The sequence below is a fragment of the Anoplopoma fimbria genome, chromosome 1 (assembly GCF_027596085.1).
Source record: "Anoplopoma fimbria isolate UVic2021 breed Golden Eagle Sablefish chromosome 1, Afim_UVic_2022, whole genome shotgun sequence".
In the NCBI taxonomy this organism is placed as follows: Eukaryota; Metazoa; Chordata; class Actinopteri; order Perciformes; family Anoplopomatidae; genus Anoplopoma; species Anoplopoma fimbria.
In genome coordinates, this window is record NC_072449.1 from 20,228,736 (window position 1) to 20,252,651 (window position 23,916).

The following is a 23,916-nucleotide window of genomic DNA, read 5'->3' on the forward strand; positions in this document are numbered from 1 at the left end:
ACGTCAGAAAACCGCATTATTCTATAGTGAGAGGCAGGGTGTCATTCATTTTGGGCTCTTGAGGGGGCCAGTGTGTTTCTCCTCCGGCAGACGAAATGACCAGCTCCTTAATGGTTTCAGCGAGGTTTTCTTAGGGGTTCTTTCACATATCCACATATCTGTAGATCTGTCAAAAGAGGGAATCATAACTTCAGGATTTACTTGAGAATCGTCGGTATCTTGCGGACATCTCCGTCAGGGATAAATCAAAAGGAGATGATGGCTTTATCGGTCCTCTACGTGCTGTGCATGTGGATAAGTTTCGTCTGTCCTTCGCTGGGAACAGGTTTTGTTTATCACTTTCCAGGCATCACTCTGCAGCGGCAGCGCATCAACTCGGAGCAGAGAAGCAGCACCGGACCGCCAGGTACCGGGTCCCGGACCCAACTCAGGTGAGCACCCGTTCACACTGGAGATTCTAACTGCAGATCTCGTAAAATACAATCCTGATTCTGTGTCTTTAGAAGAAACACATTTTCTGCAGCTCTGTTATATTGTCACATTTGTTCACACCATGTCTTGTTGACATTTATTATGTTTATGTTATTTATCTTATAGTATTATTAATAAGTGTGAACTTTGTTTTATAGGAACTGGTGTCAGTATACTGTTTCCAGAACAGTGTCCTGTAAGGTGCACAACGGGACAGAAACCTCCGTGCAGAGAGTGTTTCAGGGCTGCCGATGGCCCGGACCCTGCCCCAAAGTCATCAGGTACCCTCAAAGTTCCTCACACCTGCCCCTCTCCAGCCAAGTCCTCTTCTCCTGTCAGCTTTTTCAGTTGTCTGTGATGCTGTTACTGTTCTTGTCATGAAAATAGTGCATCCTGGATGGTGGCAGGGGTGGATTTAGTGATTTGGGGGCTCTAAACACAGGCATGGGGCCCCTGTTGCGCTATATTTTCTATATTTCTCTAATCTCTATCTAAAATCTGAACACGCTGAAAGATCTTTTACAAAGGTGAAACTATATTGCAAAACTGTAAAATACTCTTCTACCTGTTTCCCTCTGAGATGGAAGGGACTGAGTCGCTCTCCTATTTTTTTTGTTTTCACAGTCCCCAAAAAAATCAGATAATGAAATTTGGCGGTTTGATCATGTCTGTGCATTTGTATGTGTGTTTTTCTGCGTGTTGTTAAAATACATGCCCCTGTGCTGTTTTGCAGCTACAGGACCCTGATCAGGCCATCCTTCAAGGTGACCTACAAGCTAGTGACTGCACTGGAGTGGAGATGCTGCCCAGGGTTTGTGGGAGAAGAGTGTCGAAAAGGTAAGTTTCTAATCTGTGCTTTTCCCCCTCTTTCGCATGATGTAAGGGCGAATGTGGTCGGAGGCTAAGTCTCTCAAGGAGTGAAATGAAAGCCATGTGTTGTGCACGGGCCCATTTGTGTCTTTTTGGATCTTTACCCACATCAGTGTCTGTTTTATGTTTGGTGGTGTGTCGTCGGGTAACTTAAGAATCATGCCTCTGTGCAGCGGTTGGGCTTTTGATATGATTGTAAAGTTGTTTTGAATTAAGATTAAATTACTTTTAGGAGCAGGGACTGCAGTATCTCAGCAGTTGAAAGGGATCCTGAGCCCAGTGGTTTTGTAGCTTGTCTTTTACCGCCGTGCATTCAAGGCACTTCTGTGTAGAAGAAGATCCAGGAACACTGACTGTCTTATTCTGCATCTCTTCTTCTTTTGTACTTGTGCCAATGTACACTCTGTTAACTGTAGACAGCACAGAGGCACTTTTCTGTCTCTGTGAATATTTTCATGGCTATTATGTCAAAAGCTCAGAGGAACGTCCAGCAGACCAGCTTATAAAGTGGGAGGTGGTCTCGATTTCATGATGGGCAGCGCTGCTCCTGGATACCACAGGCCGCAGACTCTCAGCCCAGTGAAAACCAACATTTTCACCCAGGGGCGAGACACCGCAGTCAGCCTGAAGAAACAGCCATGAGGTTGGATGAAGGTCTAATGATGGGCTCTCTTAACTCTGCTATATACAATATATATGTATACATTTATATATGTTTGTCCACTGCTCACAACCACATTGACAAACATGCTTTCACATATTGTATTTTAAACATTGTGGATGCCTGTAAAACGATGCATGTGGCCGCATTGGCTTCGTTAGAGTTATTTTAACGGTTTCTATTAAAATCACTCAGTACTTTTAGATTTTCTGGGTTCGGGCAATGCAGCAATTTCTGTAGCAGTGAAAAACACTGGCATGGTCGGTTCACATTTGTCCAAGATTAACAGTTACCTCAATGAGCAAGTTTTGCTTATAGTTCATAATTACCACACCTTGTTCCAATTTTGCAAAAAATATTCGTTGTTGCTCTTGGAGGGCCAAGATTTACCACGAGTTAAGAATACAAACATTAATACTAATGGAATAAACACAGACAAAGCCTTTGGAAACCATTATTCGCCTGGCCGTGGATATTATTCCACAGAAAGATTAACACATACCTACATCCGCAGAGTCTGCACTGCCAGATATTATGGTTCACTTGAGACCAAAGTGGTTGCAGGAGTGTGAAGAAGTAATCTGGCTGTTTATTTAACATTCGCTTTAATGTATTTGCAAGTTCTAATGGCTATAGAGCAGGAAGAAAATTGCCTCCATATGGGAGAGACAGACCAGAAGGCCACATTCAACTCTGCAAGGAGACCTGAAAGACAGAGGCTGATGTCAAAGAGAGTCTGCTTCACACCGAGGAGAGGAGGGAGAGCTGGCAGTCTGTCCGGGGTTAGAGAATGAGAGGACACCGAGGGGAGAAAGTTAGGACCAGTGCACAAGAAACAATAAGGTGTTAGAATTGGCAGTGCAGAAACAGCTGTGTAGCAGTAGAAGAAGAAGAAGAAGAAGAAGAGAAGAGAAAAGAAAAGAAAAGTGAAATGTAATGGGGAGTGTTTTCTGTCCCACAGGGCTCCAGCTGCTACAAGCTGCCCAGACAGCAGCAAAGCAGAGAGCCGGTTCTGTGGGAAAGTGGCCCCACTGAGGTTAATGAGCATGACACTCCTCCACCAGCTCTTTGTAACATACGTGACTGTGCTAGGATCAGTCTACAGCTTCAAAAGGGAGACTGGTTCTCCTCGTGTAGATTAACCTCTGTACAACAAAAATACGTTTTTAATGGTTATCAGGAATACCTTTGAAATAATGGTTGATAAGAGAACATTTTTAAAGTTATGCCCCAGCTTTGTATTAAATGGTTTAAAGAACTTATAGGTCGGTCATTTTCAGATCATTTCATCCTCATGGCTTTGATTTCTGGTCTTGTTTTTTTTGCTTATTGGAAGAGAAGGTATTACAGTTGTATAAATAAGTAATGCCTCATGTTTTAGAACTTCTGATCGTCTTTCTAAGCATTTTACAAGAAGTCGTTTTTCTAAGAATCAACAGTATATCTATAATATCACCTTTAAAGAAATAGTTTTTTTTTGTGAAATGTAATTATTTTCCCTCTTGTTGAGACTTAGATGAGAAGATTGATCCCCCACTCATGTCAAAATATGCAGCTACATCCTGCAGCTTAGCTTAGCATAGAGACCTCACAGAAGTCACTGCTCCTGGGGAAGAATTAATCCTAAAGTGATAACTCCCCATGAAACCAAAACTTGGCAATTTTACACTTTGGTTTTGGTTTGAAATTTAACAAACAAGATATAACATGTCAGTGGACAGATTTTGTTATTTTTTGACAGAGCGAGGCTAGCTGTTTTCAGTCGTTATGCTAAGCTAGGCTAATCAGCTGTTGATTCATATATACTGCACAGACACAAGAGTGGTATCAAGAAAACGAGAAGCGTCTGACTCTCTGCAAGAACGTTAACACAAGTGATTCCCAAAAAGTTGACCTAAATCTTTAATCATAGACAATTTGGCATCATACATTCATCCTTGTGTCTTAATGTCACTCAGCCAACATCGTTCATGCAGTTTTGTGAAAACTGCAGCAGTGGTGGCTTGGAGCCAGCTGTTTTATCAGAGTGAGAGAGGACAGCCTTAACCAATGAAGATGACATCACCTCTGGCTTTAGTTTGATGGGGTTCTGGCTCCACTTCAGAGGCCCCTGAGGCCCACAGAGACATAAAGACAGGGCACGTGAGGAGGGCTAGAGTCGAAGGGGAGTCAGTGTTAGCTGGGGAGATGCTTGTTTCGCTCACCTCTGCAAACACTCCTGTTGTTTTCATTTTCGGCCTCCCTCTCATGGTTTATTCTTTTTTTAACATTATTCCTTCTTAACAAACTCAGAAAATAGCAATTTATAAAGGAGGCCATTTTTGTGTCTTCTGTGATGTGAGAAGCGCTTTCTTTATTATGACAATATAAAGACCAAATCTGCACTGGTATCAATGTACACATTATTATATTATGCTGGGTTTAGGATTCAAGTTTCTTGTCTCTTCCCTGAAAATAACCCCAAATGGAGGCCTCACAGTTTTATCAATGCCAGTGACTTTAATCAAATGATCATGCAATTAATCGATGAGTTGATCAACAGAAAAATAACTGACCTATTGGTTGATAATTTCCTTCCTCCAGCCTCTCAATTGTGAGATTGTTCTGCATGTCTTTGTCTTATTTTGACACTAAACTAAAAATCTTTACATTTTGACTAAACAAGCAATTTAAATAAGTTATTTTGGGCTTTGGAAAACCGCTATGGACATTCATCACTATTTTCTGACTTTTTTACACCCATTTACCCATTTTAGAAAATCATTTTAACAATAATAATAAGCATACAGACATTTAGCACCTACATTTCCACAAATCTTGAGCTGGTTAATGAATCACTCATTAAAGTGCAATGGCAAGTATTTTCACAGTTGCTTTTGGCCTTCACAAGTCCTCTTGGTGTTCACAGAGCTCATGGCCGGACTGCTAAGGCTGAGCTGGTCGCAAAGCTTGAATTTCTCTGTGTGTGCTAATGGAAAGTGGGTGTTTTCTGAAGACATTTCGTTGACACCCTGAGCTGTCAATATTTTTGACAGTCTGGTTTGTGCTGGCTGTCTACAGTGCATCTCAAGATTTACATTTCGCTTCTAGCAGAGTTGTGCTAACACATGACGGCATGGAACACATTTGGGAGAAATGTGTTCGTAATTTCCCTGCTGTTGGCCCCTGCACCCCTCCTCCCTGCTCCATCACAGCAGCAACCCTCAGCACCCATCTGCACACATGATCATATTAACAGTGGGGATTGTGGGTAACGTCTGTGTGTGAGGGAGCTTCATCCAGGACCTCCCCTGATGAGAGCAGTGGCCTTTGATCTCATGCAAAAAGCTCAGGAAAATAAGTTAAAACAGAGTTTAATGCTGGGTGTGACAGCGCAGGATTGTATTTAGGGAAGTTAACAATGAATTTCATTAAAGAAGTGAAAAGGTGGCTGAAAGCTAGGATGTCAAATGTGCTAATTTGTTAATGCTCAAGCTATGATGCTGCTAGAGTCACTGTTTCCCCTCTGCAGCTGAATGAGGAGGAAGTGTGTTAAACCCCACCGTTGGAGGGATTATCCAGAACACTAGCTATTTGACACCTTTTGATTTCTTCCATTTCCATTTTACCATCTGTTCTCATCCCCTTTGGCTCGTTTGCCCTTGTCTTGCCCTTGCTTTTTCTTGCCACTGCTGGGCTCTTTATCTTCTATAGTCCCTGCTGCTTTCCACTTATCTAACTTCCTATGTCCTTTAGATCTGCCGCTATCCTCTCCTAGGAGTAAAGTGATAAAACTGAGCCATATCCCACATGTGCTCCTCCAGGACTGCAACCTCTGCAGAGTGAGGATATGACTGATGTCTCTGTTACATCTCTGGCTGTGCTCAGATATAGGTCAAACTCTGCCCTTTGACCTGCTGGGTGCTATGGGATAGCTCAGCTGTTCCTGGTGCTGGTCTGATATGCCTGATGGATGTTCGTGCCCCTTCTGTAGTTTTTCATTTCTGTCATCAGCTTATCATCGGTTTTCCTGCCTCTATTTGTCTCTCTATCTTTCTGTCTGCAACTCCACACATCTGTTTATGCGAAGTAAAGTTCCTGGAAAAGGTTTCTGAGATTGATCAAAACCACGTGTCCATGAAGGTTAATGTATTTATCTGTAGGTTTTTGCTGTATGTAGTCAAGACAGGTCAGGAATTCTGCCTCTTAATTTGTTTATGTCTTATTTTAGTATCTATATATATATTTATTTTTTTGTTTGCGGTGGCTTCTCTTATTGCCAAGATGTGCACAAAATACAAACAAGACTACGAGTCTACAGCCATGCTAACGGCTCTGTAGAACGCTCTCAATAGCTATGATAATATGCAGGTATAAAACCCACGGTAAAACTAATTAACATTTCCTAATAACTTAACTCAAAGTGTAGCTGAGACTAAATGGAATGTCATCAGTTCTTCATGTATTGGGTCATAAACCAAAAAACTAGATACATTTTGACGTGATGAATGCGTTTGAGGGAAAGTGTGGCATTTCATGTCAATCCATCCAACAATTAGATATTTCTCAGAATTTCTCCTTCTATTTCATCGGACCCCGCCGGTTTGAACTTGAAAAATGTTGCAGATCTCCGTCTCTCTTCACAGAATTCACACAACATCTTCTCACAGCATGACGGTGACTGTATGTCTGTCCACCAGCCGGGCCATCTATCTCTAACTGTGACTGATGTGTAGCCAGTGTTTCAGCATCCGAGCAGTGTTTAGTGGACGGTGTAGCAGGACGATTGGATGCATTTGGCCCACATGAGGGAATGAATGAATTAGGTGTATTTTCAGATTGGAAGAGATTCAGTTTGTTTTGTGATTGTTTCATGGCGGGGCCTGTCATGAAGCAGCATTTTGCAAGGAGAGGATTAATAACGGCACCTCATTGTGGTTCTGAACTCCATTATTTAGTCATTGACTGTATCTTGTTGTGCATGATAAATGGCAACATGCATCAAATTTAGTGGGAAATTCCATTAAGTTTTTCATCCAAATGCTGTGTAGCCTGTCAGCTGGCATTAGGGTGACAAATGCTAAATGGTCCCACTGTGGACTCGACATCTTGGGTTTTCAAAAACAAGCTAAGTTCAGCGTCCTCCATCATCAACCGCGGTCAAAGTGGGGGTGTGATTTAGTGAGTGAGAGAGTTTGTGACAGTAGGAGTGTGTGTGTGTGTGTGTGTGTCTGTGCATGTGTGCTATGTGTGTGTGTGTGTGTGTGTGTGTGTGTCTGTCTGTGCATGTGTGCTCTGTGCCAGTTATTCTCCATGCCAGCAATAGCTGACCACTTGCTGGTGGCTGGGGCCGACTCACAACAGGCTCCTGGGACACAGCCAGTTCTTGGAGGCTGACTGTGGTCTGCACACACACACACACACACACACACACACACACACACACACACACACACACACACACACACACACACACACACACACACACACACACACACACACACACACACACAGAGTCACACAGTCACACAAACAAACACCACACACACAGCTTGCAGACTGGGCACACACTTGTCTGTGTGTCTTGGGGACGTGACAGCAACCTTTAAGATGGTCCAGAAGATGTTTCAATACATCATCCTTCCGTCCTGCTCACAAATACAGACAGAGTGTTTAGTGGCAATGAAAATGACGGTCCACAGCTGTGTGCGTCATGGTTTGTTTTGTGGTTGTCTGTCTCGCTGTCTGTGAGTGTGCATATAAAAAACTGTGAGAAACGTAGAGTGATTTCTTTGATCTATATCCAGGTCTAATGTAGGAAATGTAGCTGTCTCAACAGACGATGCCCACAGTCTGACTTTCACTCTTGCCAAATTATCCTGTGCTGTCTTGTACTATAGATCACACAATAAAGGAAGGGATGATTCATCAAACAAGCCAATGTTTTGCAGTTTGCTGAGATGAAATATGCTCGTTGTTTTGGGTCCTCTGATGTTTGAATTAGGATCTATCTTCCAAGAGATTTTAATCTTATTTACACTCTTGTGCTTCGCCTGGAGGTCTGCTCTCTTATTTGTCTTATCAATTGCTTATCTCACAAGACTAACGTCAGCTTTCCTTCCTTATCATGTTAGTTATGGATGTCTAATAATTTTGCATGGTGCATTAGAGAGAAAAATATATTTTTATAAATGCTCCTTGAATTGACAAAATGTGAATTTCCTATAACATTGGACAAGATGTAGCATTGGAATAGTTGCTCAAACATACTAAATCTTCCTTCAAATCTCTTCAGAGTAGAAAAAGTTCCCAATTATCTCTGTTTATTTGGCTTCACTAAAGACAACACAATTCTGAATCTTTCCCATGAGCTGAGAGCAATCCAAGAAAAATAACCCTGACTTATGTCGCCATGGTGTAATTATGGATCCAAACAGACTCTATAGTTGCGGTATCGTTCTAAACATCAGCTCGAGCACAGCGGAAGTTTGGTATTCTAACCCTAATTAAATTCCAACTGCATACACAGGAATCCCGCCGACCACCTCTAGGAAAATAGAAACCAAAGTTGTTTTGCTCTGGTTACATTTCTGGTAGATTGACTCAGTCCTTCTGTTTTCTTTTGGCGTGTATTTCTGACATAATGCGATATGGCTGGTTTTATTTCCAGCTCTCGTTGGTCAACAGATGAGAATTAAACAAGTTAGCTCATTAGCAGTGGACGTAGTGTAGCCTTACTTCAGTGTCTGAGTAACAGTCAACCACAATGGACAAGGAAGCTTTGCTTATTTTGTTGTCAATTGACCATACAGCAAAACAGCTACTAGAAATGATGCATTTTCAGTGAAGGTGCTACACTTTCACAATCACTCTCTCCACATACATTTTAAAAGTTTGCTGAAAAGTTGAGTGAAAGTGGGTAAAAACAGCTTTGCTAGTGGTCCTGTGAGGCTGAACGAACGCACAGCGACGTAGCTTTGTGCTAACGTCAGCGTGCTAACATGCTCACGTTTACAATGCTAATATTCTGATATTAAGGAGGTAGAGAGTCCTGACCAGAACATTTGACCTGAGCATTGATGAAAAGTTAAGGAATCAGCTCTGGTATCCATCTCCAAAATCCATTAAATAGTTGTTGAGATATTTCAGCCTGAACCAAAGTGGTAGATCTCACGGACCGACACTGGCTTTCCCAGAGGGTATATATATTTTATGTTACGCTATAAAAACTAAATGTCATCACATCATCACAGAATAACTGTTGGAATGCATCAGAGATTGATGCACTGTACACAGAGAAAGACTGTGTTAGAGGGTGGAGACTTCCTCTGTGGCTGATGATGAATAACTGTGTAGGAGATGAAGGCATATCAACTCATCAGTCCTCTCACATTGTGGAGCCCACGATTGCCCACAGTCTTGCTGTTGTGCTGTGTGCGGCTTTGGCGTCCGTTGGTGTAGTCGCAGAAGAAACCTCAGTACAGTCAGTCATAACAAACTCATGCGGGGTCATTTTGTCCTCTGCTGTTGAACAGCTCTCCGTATTTGGGTTGATGAATCCTGAGGAATGTGTTTTTGGGTCAAGCTGTTGATTGTTGTTTCCGTTTGTGGCTGCGCTCCATGGCGAGATTCAAAATTTTGTTTGAAAGAGGCATTGAGATAAACCACACCCACACAGACTGATACACCACTGGACTGGATGTACATGATTGTAGACAAACACACACAGACATGGTACAGACATTCGCACAGTCCTATTTCAGTGAAGCGGAAACCTAAGCAGCTGCCATTAGCACCCTGCATGCAGCGGTCAGAGACGCTGATTTAGGCAAACCAGAGCTGTTTGGGTCATTTTTGTTGTAAGTTATTTATGAGCACCAGTTGTTCCTCGTTCTGGGTTTCCCTGCTATGACCACAATGTGGGCGGGTCCCGTCTGTGGGACTGACAGCTGACATTCCAGACTTCTTATGAGCCGTGGACCAGAGGAAGGCTCACATTTAGAACAAATACTGGGTTTTTCTATAAAAGTGCATGTGTTTTGGATTTTAAGCTCAAGTGAAGGATCGAAATTTGCAGTAAAGAGAAGAATGTGTAGGTATCTGTGGTTTAGTGGTAGCTAGAATGGTATAATTTAAACAAAAAGAGATTTAAGATTACGCAGAAAGAAACTGGCAAACAAGAATTTCAATCCGGTATATACAGATTTTGCAGGCACTGACGCAAAAATAAATACAATAAACCTGAAATAAGCAAAAGTGCTTGAATGGTGTTAAAGTGTTGATGCTCTTTGTTTAAGGATAAGTCTGGAGACAGAGAATCATGTCTTTAATTCTACAAAGAGTTTCAGTGTATTTCAGCTCTTTGTTTTGGTTAAACTAACTTTGCACAGAAACAGAAGCCATTAACTGTTTGGAAAAGGGAAGGCACTTTCAAAAAATATGTGGTAGTTGATTAATTGAAACCCGTCTGGAAAAGAGCAAAAACATCTTCTTCATTGAGAAAAGCCCTCAGTGCCGCTCTTTGCTATTCTTTCAATGAAGAAATACTCTCCAGTTCTAATACAACTGATCCTATTGCAGCATTTACACAAACTCTTTTTAGGAGCCGCCATTGTTGAAATTGTTCCAAATAGATTAATTGTATTTTGTATTTTTCTGGGATTTGTTAACAGTGAGAAAAAATGTAAAATATTGGACTTTTTTTATTGGAAAGTATGTGGATGGAGGTGTGTGTGTGTGTGTGTGTGTTTGTTTTGGTATCTGGAGGATGGTGTGAGTGTGGGCATACAGGCCATCACTGCGAGTTGTCAGACGGAAGGAAAACACGCTGAGTCAGGAGACAAGCAGGTGTGCGCCAGGCTTGTTTATGAAAGAGAATTTCATGTTGGGTCCGATAATATTCATTGTGTGAGTGAGTGACATGATTTATGGAGGAATGCCTAATAAATTCCCGCGTCTGGTTTGATGGACATTGTTCTTGTGTATCTTGGCTTGACTTGCTCAGTGTGAGATAGAGAGAAACTACTGATGGTGCCAGGAAGAAGAAAAGTAACAGGGATGAAAGAGAAAAGGCAGAAAGGGAAAGGAAGAAACAGATGTAGAAGAAGAAGAATCATGTATGCCCAGAAACTAACCTCATCCTTTTCTGTCTTTCTTTCTTACAGAGTGTTTGAACTGTACCAGCTTCACTAACATGAACAGCAGAATTAATGCCATTGAATCAAAGGTAACAAGGATCACCACAAACCTGTCTTCATCCTATGAGTTATTTGAATAGATTGTAAACATTTGTGCACAGATTACTTTGTACACAGCAGAGTGTAGATGTATTTGAACTCTTCCAGATCAAGCTGTTAGAAGAGGGACGTTCATCCCTGCCAACAGCCAGCAGTTTACCAGAGGGCTCAACAGACAACGAGGTGGACGCTCCCCAACCCACTCCTATTGGACCGCCATCATACCTGCCACCAGGTGACATGAACATGCTTTCCGAAAGATGTGGTGCAGATGTTAAAGAAATGTCAAAAAAGGCACAAAAACAAAGTGCACAAAGCAATCCTGTTTACTTGATATTTTAATGTCTGTATTTAGATTAATCAACAGTAAATGCAGTTTCAGATAGAACTAATCACTGCTATTTAAGGCAAACCTCTGATGAAGTTTGTTGGAATAACATACTGTACATAAGGCAACCTACACCCATTAACCATATGTTAAATGATTAAAATGCGGGTCCTGGATCTATTTGGCTGGTTGTGCTCGTTTTAAAATGTTTGACACATAACAATTATGAGATAAATTTGTACTTTTTGGCCCAGAGTCACATGGATTAGATGGATGATAGAATATTGTCTTGTGCTGCTAGTGTTTTGGTGGATGTTTGGAAATAGAATAATTTTTCACCTAATTATTTAAGTAACTTCGATATTTTGGTGAGGTGCTGAGATGGGGTAAGGAAGTTAAAGTGGTCCCCCAGTTTAGGATTACACTTCCATAAAGTAGGGGTTTTTGAGAGAGACATTTAAAACAACAAGAACAATATCAACAACAATAAAATGTTAAAGTTTAAGCTGCTGAGACTGAGATATCCTGATTCTAAGTACCTGGTATGAGTCAATCTGCAAAAAAAATCCTACATTTCCCATCATGCAAATCGACAGTGTGTTTTATAAGACTTCTTTCAAAGTTTGTTTTCATAAGTTGAGTAGTTTTCCTCTTGATGTGTTAAGTGAACATTTGACTCTGACTGTCTTCTTGGAGCACCAGGAGGCCGAGGTCCTCCAGGGCCCATTGGACCACCAGGGCTTCCAGGTTCTGCTGGACCTCCGGGTCCGGCTGGACAAGCGGGCCTCTCTGGACCTACCGGTAAAATATCATCAGACCTTCTAGTCTTATCTGCTCATTTAAAGATGTTTTTTTTAAAAAAACGAGTTTAACATGATTGATTGATTAATTGTGTTTTGTGTTGTACCTTGGTGCTCAGGACCAAAGGGGGACAGAGGTCTAGCAGGAGTTATAGGACTCCCTGGACCTCCTGGCCCACCAGGTCCTCCAGGGCAGAGCTCCTCTCCTGTACGAGAGCGAGGTGACGTTTTTCACGTGGACAATCAAGGTGAGCGGACTATTCCACCTCAAATACCCTCTTTGACAGTAACTTTGGACTTAGTTGTCCCAGATTAGCCTTAAATGAGATCATAATAGAAGTCGATCTTACACACGTGGTTGAATTCTGACACAAAAACAATTGTAAAATCATTCAAGCATACAGTTTTTGGTTTATCTGAGTTGATGCCAAAACCACAGGTCTATTTTGATGAATTATGTGCTTTCATACACTCACATTAATCTCCTATATTATGTTCATCCTGTTGATCTCTATGCAATCATTGTGTCAGGCAGAACACAAACCCAGGCCAGATGGGTTGCTATGTATGGAAATTGGTTTAAAAGGAGGCACAGGTGGAAGCACAGAGCATATTGTAGTTTTTACCAAGTGTTAAAGTGAGCAAAATGTGTCTTTAGCTTTCACCATAATGGAGTGAGTATTGTTTCTTTGCAGTGAAGGGCTGGTTTAGATTTAGTTTAATAGTTTCCGTGTGCCTTGCTGCCTCTGAGCCACTGTTTACTCCAACCTCATTTAACACCATCACCAACAATGGAGCCAAATACCCAAATGTGAGCTTAATAATTTACAAAAGATTAGCTCAGGTGTTTTTTTAAATGACAGAATTAATTGGAAAAATATATTAAGACATTTTTCATTCACCTTATCCACTTAACAAGCTTCACCTCTTCTGTCTACTCCTCAAAATACATATATAGAGTGCTAAACATGAAAATAATTGATTTGTCATTATTTGAAACTTTAACATCTTAATATCCTTTGAAATATATGAGTGTAAACATTATATCTCTAATGTTAAAAACCTGGGTTTCACCACACGGAGGCAGCAGAAGTCCACGCTATAATCATTACCTCATGGAGACTTCTGGCTCCGATTAGGCTTTTGGCTGCGTCTGCCTCTCTGAGCCCAGAACTGTGTCTGCGGGTCTGGAAACATGTAGATTTGGGTCTGTGGGACCGTGTAAGCTGAGGGGGGCCAACTGGCTGTAAATCAGGCCTAATTTGTTAGCTGTCAGCACAACAGTCTGCGTTTGGGGGGAACGGGCCACGGCCCAGAGCCAAAATCTGGGCTAGCGATGAACGAAGGAGGAGATATTCTGCCACTCATGTGGAGTTTCTCGGGGAGCCAGCCAGGCTCGAGGAGGCTGTAACATTAGAAAATTAGTTCCAGAGGGAAATCTGCTCCTTCTAGAGCCTTTCTGTGGACTGTAGCCATAATGTAACAACGCTCTCTCAACACGGGGGAAGACTGACTCTGAGCATATGTTGAAGTGGAGAGGAAGTGTGCTGTGGTTGAAAACAAAATTTATACTTACAAGCACACTTTAATATATACTATATGCTGAGAACAAGGCACAACTTCCTCTTCCTAGATGATGTCCACGTCTTTACTGCTCCATTAAACAGGACCTCTTTTAGATCGACCAGCTGTTCCTGTCGATCACTGTCACACTGGATTTAATCCTACTGTTCACTGCCGATGAAACACACCAGCAGTATAAGTACTCGGATGGATGCAGAAAACAGCAGTTTGAAAGGCATATTGGAAAAAAGATTTACTAGACATAGTCCAGGATATATATACATCATTGCAAACTAAGTAACAGCAGCAGAGGCAGATCTTATATCCACCTGTGTCTCGTAAATATCACGAGTGACCACTTTTGATATTGCTTGCCGGCTAATTTGACGACATCTGCCAGGAAACTGTGTTCGCTGCTTAACAACAAAACCTAAATCAAGTATTTGAGATATGCAATTCTGTTTTGGAGATTTGTTGAGTTTATATGCAAAGGACAGAGTTGAATATGTGCTTTCACACTGCATCCTCATTTATTTTTTGGTGCATTTACTTCTGTATTTAATACTGTTCATTAGAGATCACCCATAGAAGGGAAAATGTACCTAGGGATGATGAATGTTGGCATCAAATTGACACCATCTTTTCTTTTGTGATAGTAAAGATCTTTTAAAGTTTGAATAAATCTACTTCATGCCATCTCATAAACTCATAAACCCAGTGTTAGAGCTTTGGCCGCAACAACGCATTCATGGAGATGAATTTGATTCAGCTGATTCTAATATGTCGTTACAGTCTCTGTTATCTTTAGTGCAAAGGTTAAACTAAACTTTTCATGTAAACTTGTGGGTTTTTTTTCCCCCAGAGGAGAATCTCCCTGCTCATCAGATCATAGTCGGGCCTCCAGGTCCAACTGGTCCCCTCGGCCCCTCAGGTATGAATATAAGCTGTTTCCTTACATGATTTTTGACCTCTTGGATATAACAAATGTAGACACTTCAGCCAGACACTGCTCAAACTCACAAAACTTTATTTTAAATCCCAGTCAAGATCCCCAAATTGGCAATAACAGAAAATATGTCAATCTAATTTACAGGAGATTACACCAGAAGACACATGACATAAATGTGTAGCAACAAAGAAGTAATTGTTTGAATTGAAACAATATGAGCCTTGTATTGATTCAATAAAACATTAATACAAACAGATAAAAACTATATATGTGACTCTGTTGTGTGAAAACATTGTTAAAGCCACTTAAGGAAGGAAGATTTAAGTGAAACATTAAGAACACAGGTGTTCAATGTAGCATAGTAAAACCTGGCAAATCTCTCTCGCCAGCTTATAGTTGAATTAAATTAAGCAGTGTTCATTTTACTGAATTCAATTTTGACATTGCACAATAGTCAGAGCCAAACTTAACAATCTGACATTCATCTCCCTGATGTGTGAATGTTTTTTGTCTCTGACGCTGCAGGGCCTCCAGGACTGAGAGGACCTGCAGGATTACCAGGCCTGCCCGGACGTGATGTGAGTATCTGAATCTGTTGATCAATAAACAATATATATAAATGTATGACTGGCATCGTTGATACACAACCTTCTGTTTTTATCGACATAAGGGCAAGGAGGGCCTCCAAGGCACGCCTGGGGATCATGGGCCTAAAGGAGATCCAGGAGAGAGGGTGAGGCTGCTGTGACAACCGTCCTCGTTATTAGATTAGCAGGCTGGCTGAACATATTTTAGTCCGATGAACCATCAAAATATTTTTTGTCCTACGTTTTGTAAATAGCCCTAGCTGTAATGCAATCTCCAATACATTAAAGGTGGACAAGCTTTTCTTCAAAGACTCACCCAGAGCTGTGACTAATCCTCTCTCTCTCTCTCTCTCTCTCTCTCTCTCTCTCTCTCTCTCTCTCTCTCTCTCTCTCTCTCTCTCTCTCTCTCTCTCTCTCTCTCTCTCGTCTAAGGCCAGGCCTCACTAATCAGGGCGGCCATGTCGGGTCCCCTCTTTTATCCGGCTCTCTAGTGGGCCTCTGTCTTTAAACTTGATCCCCTTCCTCTCCTAGCGTGATTTAAGATTTGAGATCTGGTGAAGAGGTAGATTAGCGTGGAGGGATAAAGAATGCAAGCCGGTGAAATGTGTGAGTGAGCAGCAGTCCTAAAAAAAAAATGTTCTCTGTTCTTTCTCTACCAGGGGGCTCCAGGTGTAGGAGGCGAACAGGGCCTACCTGTAAGTATAAGGTTTTTGCATCACACATACTTCTACACACAGATTAGTTCACTCTGTTTTTTTATAACAGGGAGCAGTAGGGCCAAAAGGAGAGCCAGGAGAAGGCTTGAATGAGGTAAGAAACATCGGTATATTTTCCTCCTGAGCTCATTTGATAAAATTGTCCTAAACTGTGGTGGTGTTATTCAGGGCGAGGGTGTGCAGCAGCTCAGGGAGGCCCTGAAGATCCTGGCCGAGAGGGTCCTTATCCTGGAGCACATGATTGGCGTTCATGGTGAGGAGAAAAAACACAGAGCGAGGAAAACGTTTTTCCAGGCCTCATCTTGGGGAAATATGCTTATTCGCTTTCTGGCAGAGAGGTAGATAAGAAGATTGATACCACTCTCAAATTTAAGGCTACAGCCAAAAGCTATAGCTAGCTTAGTTTAGCATAAAGAAACAGCTAGCCTGACCTCTAAAGCTCACCAATTAAGATCTGATATATCATTTGTTCAATCTGTCCCAAAAAACAAAGCGTATGAACAACAATCTGCTGTTTTTTTGTGGGTCATGTGCTGGACTATGACTTGGCTCTGAGCAGTTGCCAGGCAACCAGGAGGTTACTGCTCCCTACCAAGAAATAGTCAGGCAAAAAGTTGTTTTTACTCTTTGTTTATTCTACGGATTAAACACACTAGATTTAAAGTGTTAATTGGTGAGATTAAGAGGTGCTGGTAGGAGGATTGTGTTACTTTTGGACGGAGCCAGGCTAACTGTTTCCACTTGTTTGATAATTGTGGTATTGGTCTACTCATCTAACCCAATCTAACAAATTAGAGTACTTCCCACACTGTCAGTTTATTTTGATAAGGCAGTATTTGAATAAGAATATTTTTTGCATAGTTGTTTTTTTGTCTTTCATGTCTTTACACAGAGAGCTCTGAAGGATCTGGATTTGGCAGCATTTTGGACCCCCTGTCTTTCTCTGCCATAAAGACCAAGCGCCTTCAGCCTGTTCAAAACCCTCTTCAGGCTCCAGTACTGGGGGAGAGACTAAGACGAGCTCCCCTTTAAGGGTTTAGTCTAATTCTGTATTTATGTGTATAATTGTGACGGATGTGGAATATTTTGCTTGACTTTACGTACACCTTTTTTATATCATGTTTCTCATATTATTACAATGTATTTGCCCATTATTGTCTTTAAACAGCTGTAAAAATGAAGAGATGTTGAGCATTTCATCCACATTAAAGGCTTTATTGAGCCTTTTTGACCCTGTTGTTGGATGCTCTTAGTCTACATAACCTTATCAGCAGCCCTTGTACAATGTTGCACCATGAAATATAATCTCATAAAATGTTATGAGGGTTTTGGCATCTTTCATTCCTCAGATAACAGACTGCCCAGTAAACACATCACTTTCCTTGGCTGATGTTGCAAAGATCCTCAGGCTGCAATGTGAGTTCCCAAGAGCTGGACCCAAAATACAGTATTTAGTGTCAAACACATTCTTGGATCGACCTCAGGGTTCTTCTTGTGTTAGCCTGTCAACCATATTTCTTCCTGTCTTCTCTTTTTGTCTCTCTCTGCTTGCTCTGCCTTGTTAAAACTGAGGTAAGACATGACAGGCTGCCAAGGGTATCTGCTTAAAATAAAGTTAGGTGAAATAGCATCTGGAGAGCGCACATCTGGAAAGCAAGAAGAGGAGATACGATGAGTTTTGGCCCCGGATACCACACACCCTGCCTGGCTCCAGTGCACCTTTGCGCGACTGGCTGATGGAGCACTAAACAGGATTACATTGACTTCTTCATAAACTGCCTCTGAGATTTGTCTCCAAGCTGATATGATTACTGTACAATACATCTCTGAGAGACCGCGCCTGTTGGTCTCTGAACACAGCTTGGACTATGCCTGGTTCAAGCTTTGTTTTCTCCATTAAAAGGTTCATCTGAAGAGGGAATAGTTTTTGGAGATGAATTTTTTGACATTCGTTTTCTTGCAGACAGTTGGATGAGAAGATTGATACCACTCTCATTTTTGAATGATATATGAAACTGGAGCCAGTTAATTAGTCAGCAAAAAGACTGGAAACAGCGGGAAACAGCTAGCCTGGCTCTGACAATAGGTAACAAAATCAAACTAACAGCACCTCTAAAGCTCACAAATGACCATCTGATATATTATTTGTTCAATCTGTATAAAAACTGAAGCTTATGAACGGAAATCTGACGTCTTTTGTGGGTTGTTTGCTGGACTATTACTTGGCTCTGGGCACTTGCCAGGCAACCGGGAGGGGAAACTGTCAACAAATTAGATGGAACAGTTGACAGTTGCATCTTAATAAAATCAAACATTAAAACAAGTAAACCAATTCAGCTCAATTAAAAGGAACTAAAAACTGCTACGAATATGAAACACAATATAAGAAGCCCTTTAAGGACAGTTATCTGGTGTGACTTTGAGTTTATCAGTGGTGGAAGCCCATTTGGAAATATGCGTCACTCCCAAGTCAGAACAACGGGACGTTTTATTGTAACCTCAGACAGAGCCATGCTACAGAAGGGTAATGCATTCACTAGATAAAAATATATTTGCGCTGTGTTTATTTTAATTTTCTCTATCTCAGAATTATGGGAAAAGTTTTCATGGAAAAAAAATTCTGCTCTGTTGTTGTGAAATAGAAAAGTACTTTAAAATCCAAGGAGAAGCTCTTAATAACTTGAGAGCTTGATTTCATGGAAGCAAACATGTCCCGTCTGTTTAATTTAATCCAGTTTTATCTTGGTTTGGATTTGAGATATTGGGAGAACTGGTGTATTTTAGTAATGTAGATGATATTATCATTAGTTTGTTGCACCTCAGGACTTTACAGTTGTTTAGACATAAAGTCAAGTCTGATCTGCTAGACATTGCCAACAATTATGGCATGCTTCATGGGTATACGATGATGCATCTGAAGTGCATTCAGGCTCGCTCTGTAGTGACTCAGGCAATTGTGCCTCAGTTGCAATCATGTTTAAATTAAACAGACATGACAAGTTTGCTTCCATGAAATCAAGCTCTCAAGTAAATGAGAGCTTCTCCTGGGATTTTGAGGTATCAAAATTCAGAGCAGATTATTTTCTCAAATGAGAACTTTTCTCAGAATTCTGAGACAATAATCCTGTTAAGAAAAACAGAGCAATTTTTTTTCTCTCAGCTGTTTCCCCTGTTTCTAGTCAGTGTGCTAAGTTAAGCTAATCAGCTGCTGCTTTTATCAGACGGACATGAGAGTGGTATTGATTTTCAATCCAAGCAACACTTTTCCCTTAACCATCATTACCAGAAAAGAGATGGATCTGTCTGTATCTGTTGTTTGTTTTTTTTAAACCAATTATCATATGTTATAGAGTCTACCTTTTAAACACTGTTTTGTTGTGTCTCGTGCATGTTCAATTATCTTTTATACTAAACAATGTTCAGGAGTGCTTTGTTGTTTAATTTACGAGACATCGTGCTCGGCAGATATTTTATCTGTGATCATTATTGAAGTGAGATTAAAGTCACAACAACAAAGGGATTCATTTGGTAGAGTCACCTCTTTGCTGCACATAATTACATTTACACTGTACACCGAAGCCTCACAGCGTGGGGAGACTGTTTACAAGCGGGAACGTCGCTGCTGCTCCTCCTCTTCCTCTTATTTTCATCCCTCTGGCTCTTCTCCTCCTTTTCACTCCTGCTCTCTTTCCTCTCCGTGGGTGATAACACAACACAAGTTCTTGTCGCCAAGGTTACCGGAGACATCCAGAGGGAAGTTTGTAAAACATCTGATTTACCTGCAAGCACACAGGTAAAGGGTTTCTTGCACTTTTCCTTCTTTCTTTTTTCTATCTTGTGATGATGAGAGCTGTCAGGTTTGCAGAGAGAGGGATCACACAAGCGATTACATCGACAGACGAATACAGAGCTGGCTTTTGCCATTTCAATTAGCTCATCAGAAAAGGGAGATGAGTGCGGTTATGTATCATTGTCATATATTCCACTCTGGCCTCTTTACGCACCCTTTCATCTGTGCTTTTCCTGCCTGTTTCTGTCTTACTCCTGATGTACCTCCCCCCTCCTCCTCCTCCTCTGTCTCTCCCCTCTTGTTTTTCCTGTCTACTGAACAGAGACATGTTGATATGAGGCCCGCTTGCACGGCCACAAGGGAACAAGTCTCTGGTGCTTTTGATCAGCTGCAAGATCAGACATGTCCACGGCTCCCCCGTGTACACTCCAGTGACTGATCATGCAGTATAATTTGCAGGCGCAGACGAACCAAAGATGCACACCCACACATGTTCACTCTGCAGATCGTATAAGCATGAGCACACACACATGCAAACATACATACATGCATACAAACACACACAAATGTGTTGGCTCTGCTCACAGTGGGGTGGCTTGTTTGCTGGACACAAGGGAGCAAGAGAGAGAGAGAGAGAGAGAGATGGTGTGTGTGATTTCCCCTTTCTTGCCCTCTTTTTTTTGCCTTTGACAGTAAGATGGATGATTGCAATCACAGGAGCCATCAGTGAGACAGAGTGGAGGTCTATGGGGCAGCGAGACACAGCCATGGGAAACCAGCCGTCAGATTACTGCACCGCGCTGCCATGGGAACGACGTTTATTTGTCTGGGGGTTTTGTTGTTTCATATGCATTTTCCTCTCTCCACTCCCCCCACTGTGCGGGCCCTTTTGATGTACAGAGCATGGAAGTTTCATTATAAAATATGTGTAGGTTGTGCGAGAGGGACAAAGAGGGAGAGTGTTTACGTTTCACAACATGGTGAGCCTACTGTAAGTCAATATGTCTCTTCAAACCAGTATAAATGTGAGGGATTTCACAGTGATTAGACTGGTTCCCTTTGATCCCTTGAGAGAATGAGAGGCAGACTTTTCTTTCCCCAGTCAACGGATGTTTTTAAGAGAAACATCTGTTGCTGTACAAATGAGATTAGTGTGTCTCTCGCCGGGGGCCACGTAGGTTATGAATGGCACTGTTACTACAGAGGGGGTCTGGAACAGAGCTGAGAAGGATCTTTGTAATAAGCTGTAGCTGGTAGTTAAGGGGTTTAAATCAAATTATATTGCCTCAGATTCTGGGTATTCATCAGCGCTCACCTTCAACTTGTTCAACGGTATCGCCACCGCCGGTACCTTTGAATCACTATCTCATATTGATATATCCAATATTTCACCTTGTTGCCAAGCAACAACTTACCTCATCCTCTGTAAACTTGTCAGCCTGTGACATGAGGTGATATTTCACCCTGCATGAGAGCAACAGGGAAGAACAATTTCTGGTTCTATCTCCTTGACTTTGAATTAACTGTGATCTTTATTTCACTGACCGAGATATGCGTTATCTGCATCCTGGAACTTTGGTAGTGATTTACATTTTTGTAGGCCTACTGCTCAAAGTAGTTCATAGTTATCTGATTGATAAATTCCTGTGAGAGGCATCACAGGACACTGAGTTGTTTCTGTGTTGTCCATGCAGACAGTGAGGAGAATCATACACTCAATTCTCCCCCCCAAGGACTCTTGTTGCTTCTAGGTCAAAGACCTTGAATGTGTTCCTCAGCTCCAGACAAAACACAAAAACAACGCAGGTAACTTTGCGAGTAAAAGCTGTACAGAGATGATGCACACTGCACAGACTCAGTTTCACATGATACTTTATGTGTCATAACTGGCTTTTCTCAGTATTTTTTTGTGAATGCTAAAATTTTATACAGAAAATTAAGACTATGTTGCACACACCAAGATTATAGTTTACTGTGTTTTGAGTGAAATGTCTGTTTTTATGCACCAATTTCCTTTTTTTTGTTTTTGTTTTACTGTCCTGTTTACGAGGACATAAGGGATGTCCTCTTTGGTAAAATGACTTCCATTTATGTTGATTTCTTTTGGCTGGATGATTATGAAAAACTCGAGTTGTGTTTTAGGAAAGGAACCTTCTTTGTAGCAGATTTTATTTGCCGGGCCTGGAAGAGAAGGCAGAATGTTTTGTTTAAGATGGAGCGATGAAGCAACCGGTTGTTTTGTAATCAAATGTGACTTCATGAGATGTGGATCCACTGCAGCTGTACTGTTGGTGTCTTGTAAACCCATGAGGGTTGGGCACGTTTTTGTGCATGACACGAAAATAAAAAAATATCTATCTATCTATAACAAGAAATAAAATAGTAAAACCCATTTACTATTTCATTAACCTCTATGCGCTCATGTAACCTAATTTTCAGCACTGTGCATGAAAATCTAAACACAAAACTGATAATAGATGAAGAATAGAATAAAATTACAAATATACACATCTAATGAACATTTCACAAAATCAGAAATCAAATTAAAGTTAAGTATTTCTGAAACACTGAGCCTAGATAATGAGGAAGACTAAGACGTGTATTCAACCTCTTTATCTTGATATCCAAGATACAATTCCTGATCAAACACTGCATGACATTCAGTATAGATTGGTCCGTATAACTAACTAGACATGTCATTTAAACGGCAAGCAAAAGGTAGTAACAGCAGGTCAACGATTGCAATGAACATGCTAGATATCCTTTGCAGCCTCTTATGTGAATCTTCAATGTGATTAAATGAGCTCTTAACAAACAATAAGGGGAGTTCCTTCCTTTGTTTACCACAAGGTCAAGTCTCCAGAACCTGTTCTGTCCAAACAATAGAGGCTATGTTGTATTTGCCTCCCACGGCTTTAAGGTAATGTTCTTTGAATGAGGACATGTCAAACAAGATTCAGGACATGAAGTGGATCTATATTTGAGAGTATAAAGAGTGATTTTACTCGCAGTAACTCAATATGCTTATAACTCCCTCATATACATGAATGGGATTATGACAGGGACGAGGGATCTGTCTGTTCTGGCCATCTGAAAGCATTATCGCTGATAGACGTCAGTGGTTTCAACAGCTGCTGAGCCATCAGCTCATTATGAGGAGCAACAGTATTCACTGCCCTTGTGCCTGCAGGAAATGTCTCATTTGACAGTGTAAAGTGTTAATTCTGTGTCAGGGCACTAACTCAGAGGTGTAAATTTATATGATCCACATCACAGCTTCTGATTCTTATCAAGTGACTGTTGAAGCGCACATGAGCACCTCCTCTTTCACAGACTAGTTTTCAAGGTTTTTCTCCCCTATTGCTGTAGCCTAAGCTATGATAATATATAAGGGATAGCAAAAACATCAGCAAAATGAGCATGCCCGTGTGAATAACAACGTTTAATGAAACACTAGAGGATGTGTGTGTTAGTACAGCTGTCTTGCTCTCTAACAAGTCGTGCCAGAGGTATGAGCAGCGCTGAAAAGACAAGGTTTGGGGTCTAACAACCCGTAAAAGGTCGTTCAGTTTAGTGTTGCAATCAAACAATCAATGACGAGCGTTGCTCCGGGTGCTATTTTGGTGTTGTGTCTCTACTACAACACAAGCATCAACCATGTTAACAACTGATAGCAGATCAGTTCCAGGGTGATTAACATGATTCACTGCTAACATCTCAGAGCGATCAACAGGAAGGTATTCATGTCTGGAGATGTTCTTCCTCCCTGAATAAAACACACATGCACACACACACAACTGGTCACTCGTTCACACACTCCTTCTCTATGCATCTGTTAACTCAACCCTCAACCAATTTAACATACCTGCCTTTTTGTGTTATTATCATCTATCCGGATCATAATTTCTTGATATTACTGATGTCCTCATTTCAAAACAATGTGTTTCATTCTACCTGTCAAGCCCT

At 41.3% G+C, this 23,916-nt stretch overlaps 1 protein-coding gene across 2 annotated transcripts; it reads left to right on the top strand.

The window, feature by feature from the left end:
* The first annotated feature begins 8 nt into the window (after positions 1 to 8).
* Positions 9 to 19,673, top strand: LOC129093080 (collagen alpha-1(XXVI) chain). 2 transcript variants are annotated; one of them, XM_054600987.1, is made up of 14 exons: positions 9 to 431; positions 630 to 752; positions 1,205 to 1,308; positions 11,146 to 11,207; positions 11,326 to 11,452; positions 12,242 to 12,346; positions 12,465 to 12,593; positions 14,771 to 14,839; positions 15,383 to 15,435; positions 15,528 to 15,590; positions 16,104 to 16,139; positions 16,210 to 16,254; positions 16,329 to 16,413; positions 17,053 to 19,673. In XM_054600987.1, the coding sequence occupies exons 1-14, from the start codon at positions 256 to 258 to the stop codon at positions 17,190 to 17,192; spliced, it is 1,317 nt and encodes a 438-aa protein (XP_054456962.1). In that variant the 5' UTR covers positions 9 to 255; the 3' UTR covers positions 17,193 to 19,673. The 2 variants fall into 2 exon arrangements, with proteins under 2 accessions (XP_054456962.1, XP_054456970.1); XM_054600995.1 differs by having other exon boundaries at positions 12,248 to 12,346.
* Positions 19,674 to 23,916: the final 4,243 nt, after the last annotated feature.

Excerpts from the sequence above, each read along its gene's own strand:
- LOC129093080 (XM_054600987.1), top strand. The coding sequence starts at position 256 with ATGATGGCTTTATCGGTCCTCTACGTGCTGTGCATGTGGATAAGTTTC. Across the intron at positions 11,208-11,325 it reads TTAATGCCATTGAATCAAAG|ATCAAGCTGTTAGAAGAGGG; the intron begins GTAACAAGGATC and ends GAACTCTTCCAG. Across the intron at positions 11,453-12,241 it reads GCCATCATACCTGCCACCAG|CACCAGGAGGCCGAGGTCCT; the intron begins GTGACATGAACA and ends GTCTTCTTGGAG.